Source organism: Sceloporus occidentalis, unplaced genomic scaffold (genome assembly GCF_023333645.1).
Source record: "Sceloporus occidentalis isolate IW3139 unplaced genomic scaffold, rSceOcc1.0.p SCAF_65, whole genome shotgun sequence".
NCBI classification, from domain to species: Eukaryota; Metazoa; Chordata; class Lepidosauria; order Squamata; family Phrynosomatidae; genus Sceloporus; species Sceloporus occidentalis.
The window spans coordinates 4,952,501-4,953,610 of NW_028317045.1; the positions used below are offsets into that span (position 1 = coordinate 4,952,501).

General features: G+C 42.3%; 1 protein-coding gene across 1 annotated transcript in view; it reads right to left on the reverse strand.

Annotated features, from left to right (window-relative positions):
• LOC149286989 (solute carrier family 12 member 2-like) overlaps window positions 1-755 on the reverse strand; it is an 82,016-nt gene extending 81,261 nt beyond the window's left edge. Inside the window, exon 1 of the mRNA XM_089493587.1 lies at window positions 408-755. Coding sequence (XP_089349713.1) covers window positions 408-755 — 348 coding nt within the window. The remainder of the gene's footprint in view (window positions 1-407) is intronic.
• Between the last annotated feature and the right edge of the window lie 355 nt (window positions 756-1,110).

The following is a 1,110-nucleotide window of genomic DNA, read 5'->3' on the forward strand; positions in this document are numbered from 1 at the left end:
AGTCATCCATTTACTAGAAAAGCTGCCTTGGGATTGGGAGTATTTTTTTTAGTCAAATACATTATCTTGTGGCCATAAGATATAATATATATGAGAATAACACAATACTAGTAGAATGATGTTATTAAAGGGAATTTGAGTCTGAATTCAACAATATTCAACAAGTCTTCATAGGTGAAGAATAAGGGCCTCCATAAATAAAAGATATAGACGGAAACAGCATTTTTACTGCACATCATGCAGGCTCTTGGTAGCAAGATATATTATTGTGTCACGTAGAAAAGTTTGTAAAGTGTTGGACTCAATAATTTAGAGATGGCTACCCAGCAAAGTGCGAAATCAAAGGGCAAGGATCAGCGCATCTCATCATATATAAATATTATGATTAGAATGTATTATATGCTCACCTTATCCAGCTCATCATGTAGTTCTGCCAAGCTTGGTCTCCCGGCCTTAACTGCCCCAATGGGCACAGTGTTCCTATAGTGATCAATTCGTGGCACTGCATCCATCGTGTTGTGGCCAAAGCTGCGCATGGTGCCTGGGCCTAAGCTGCCCTCACTTGGTGTCACCCCTCCACTATCCCCACTTGGAATGCTCTCTGTACTCTGTACAAAATTCACTCTGAAACGACCCCTGGACTCTGCTCTAAAGGCAGCATGGACTCTAGGACTTACCCTCTCTTGAACAGGGGCCACATCAAACCGACTGACTGGAGGACCTTGCAAAACCACAGACTCATCCTGTCCCACCATGACTGCTGTCCTTATCTATTACACTCACAATATTTTGGTTGGGCCAAAGGTCCCACAAACCAGGGTTTGCCCACAAAATCATAAAAAGGCTATTTTACAAAAACAAAATTGTTTGTATTCTTTTGGTGGGGGCTACCGTCTCATCTGTTCAGTGGCTGTTGTCACTTAGCACCAGAAAAGACTATTTTGAGCAGTTATGTCCCTACCAAGACCTCTTCCTTGCTTTTCACCTCTTTTTTGCCTTCTGCACACTTCTCTGGGAAATTTGTACAGCATTTGCCACTTTTCATTTAAACTCTACATCCTTTGTGTCATCAGCTGATCGTTCTAAGCCCCATCTGCCCCTCCCTATTCA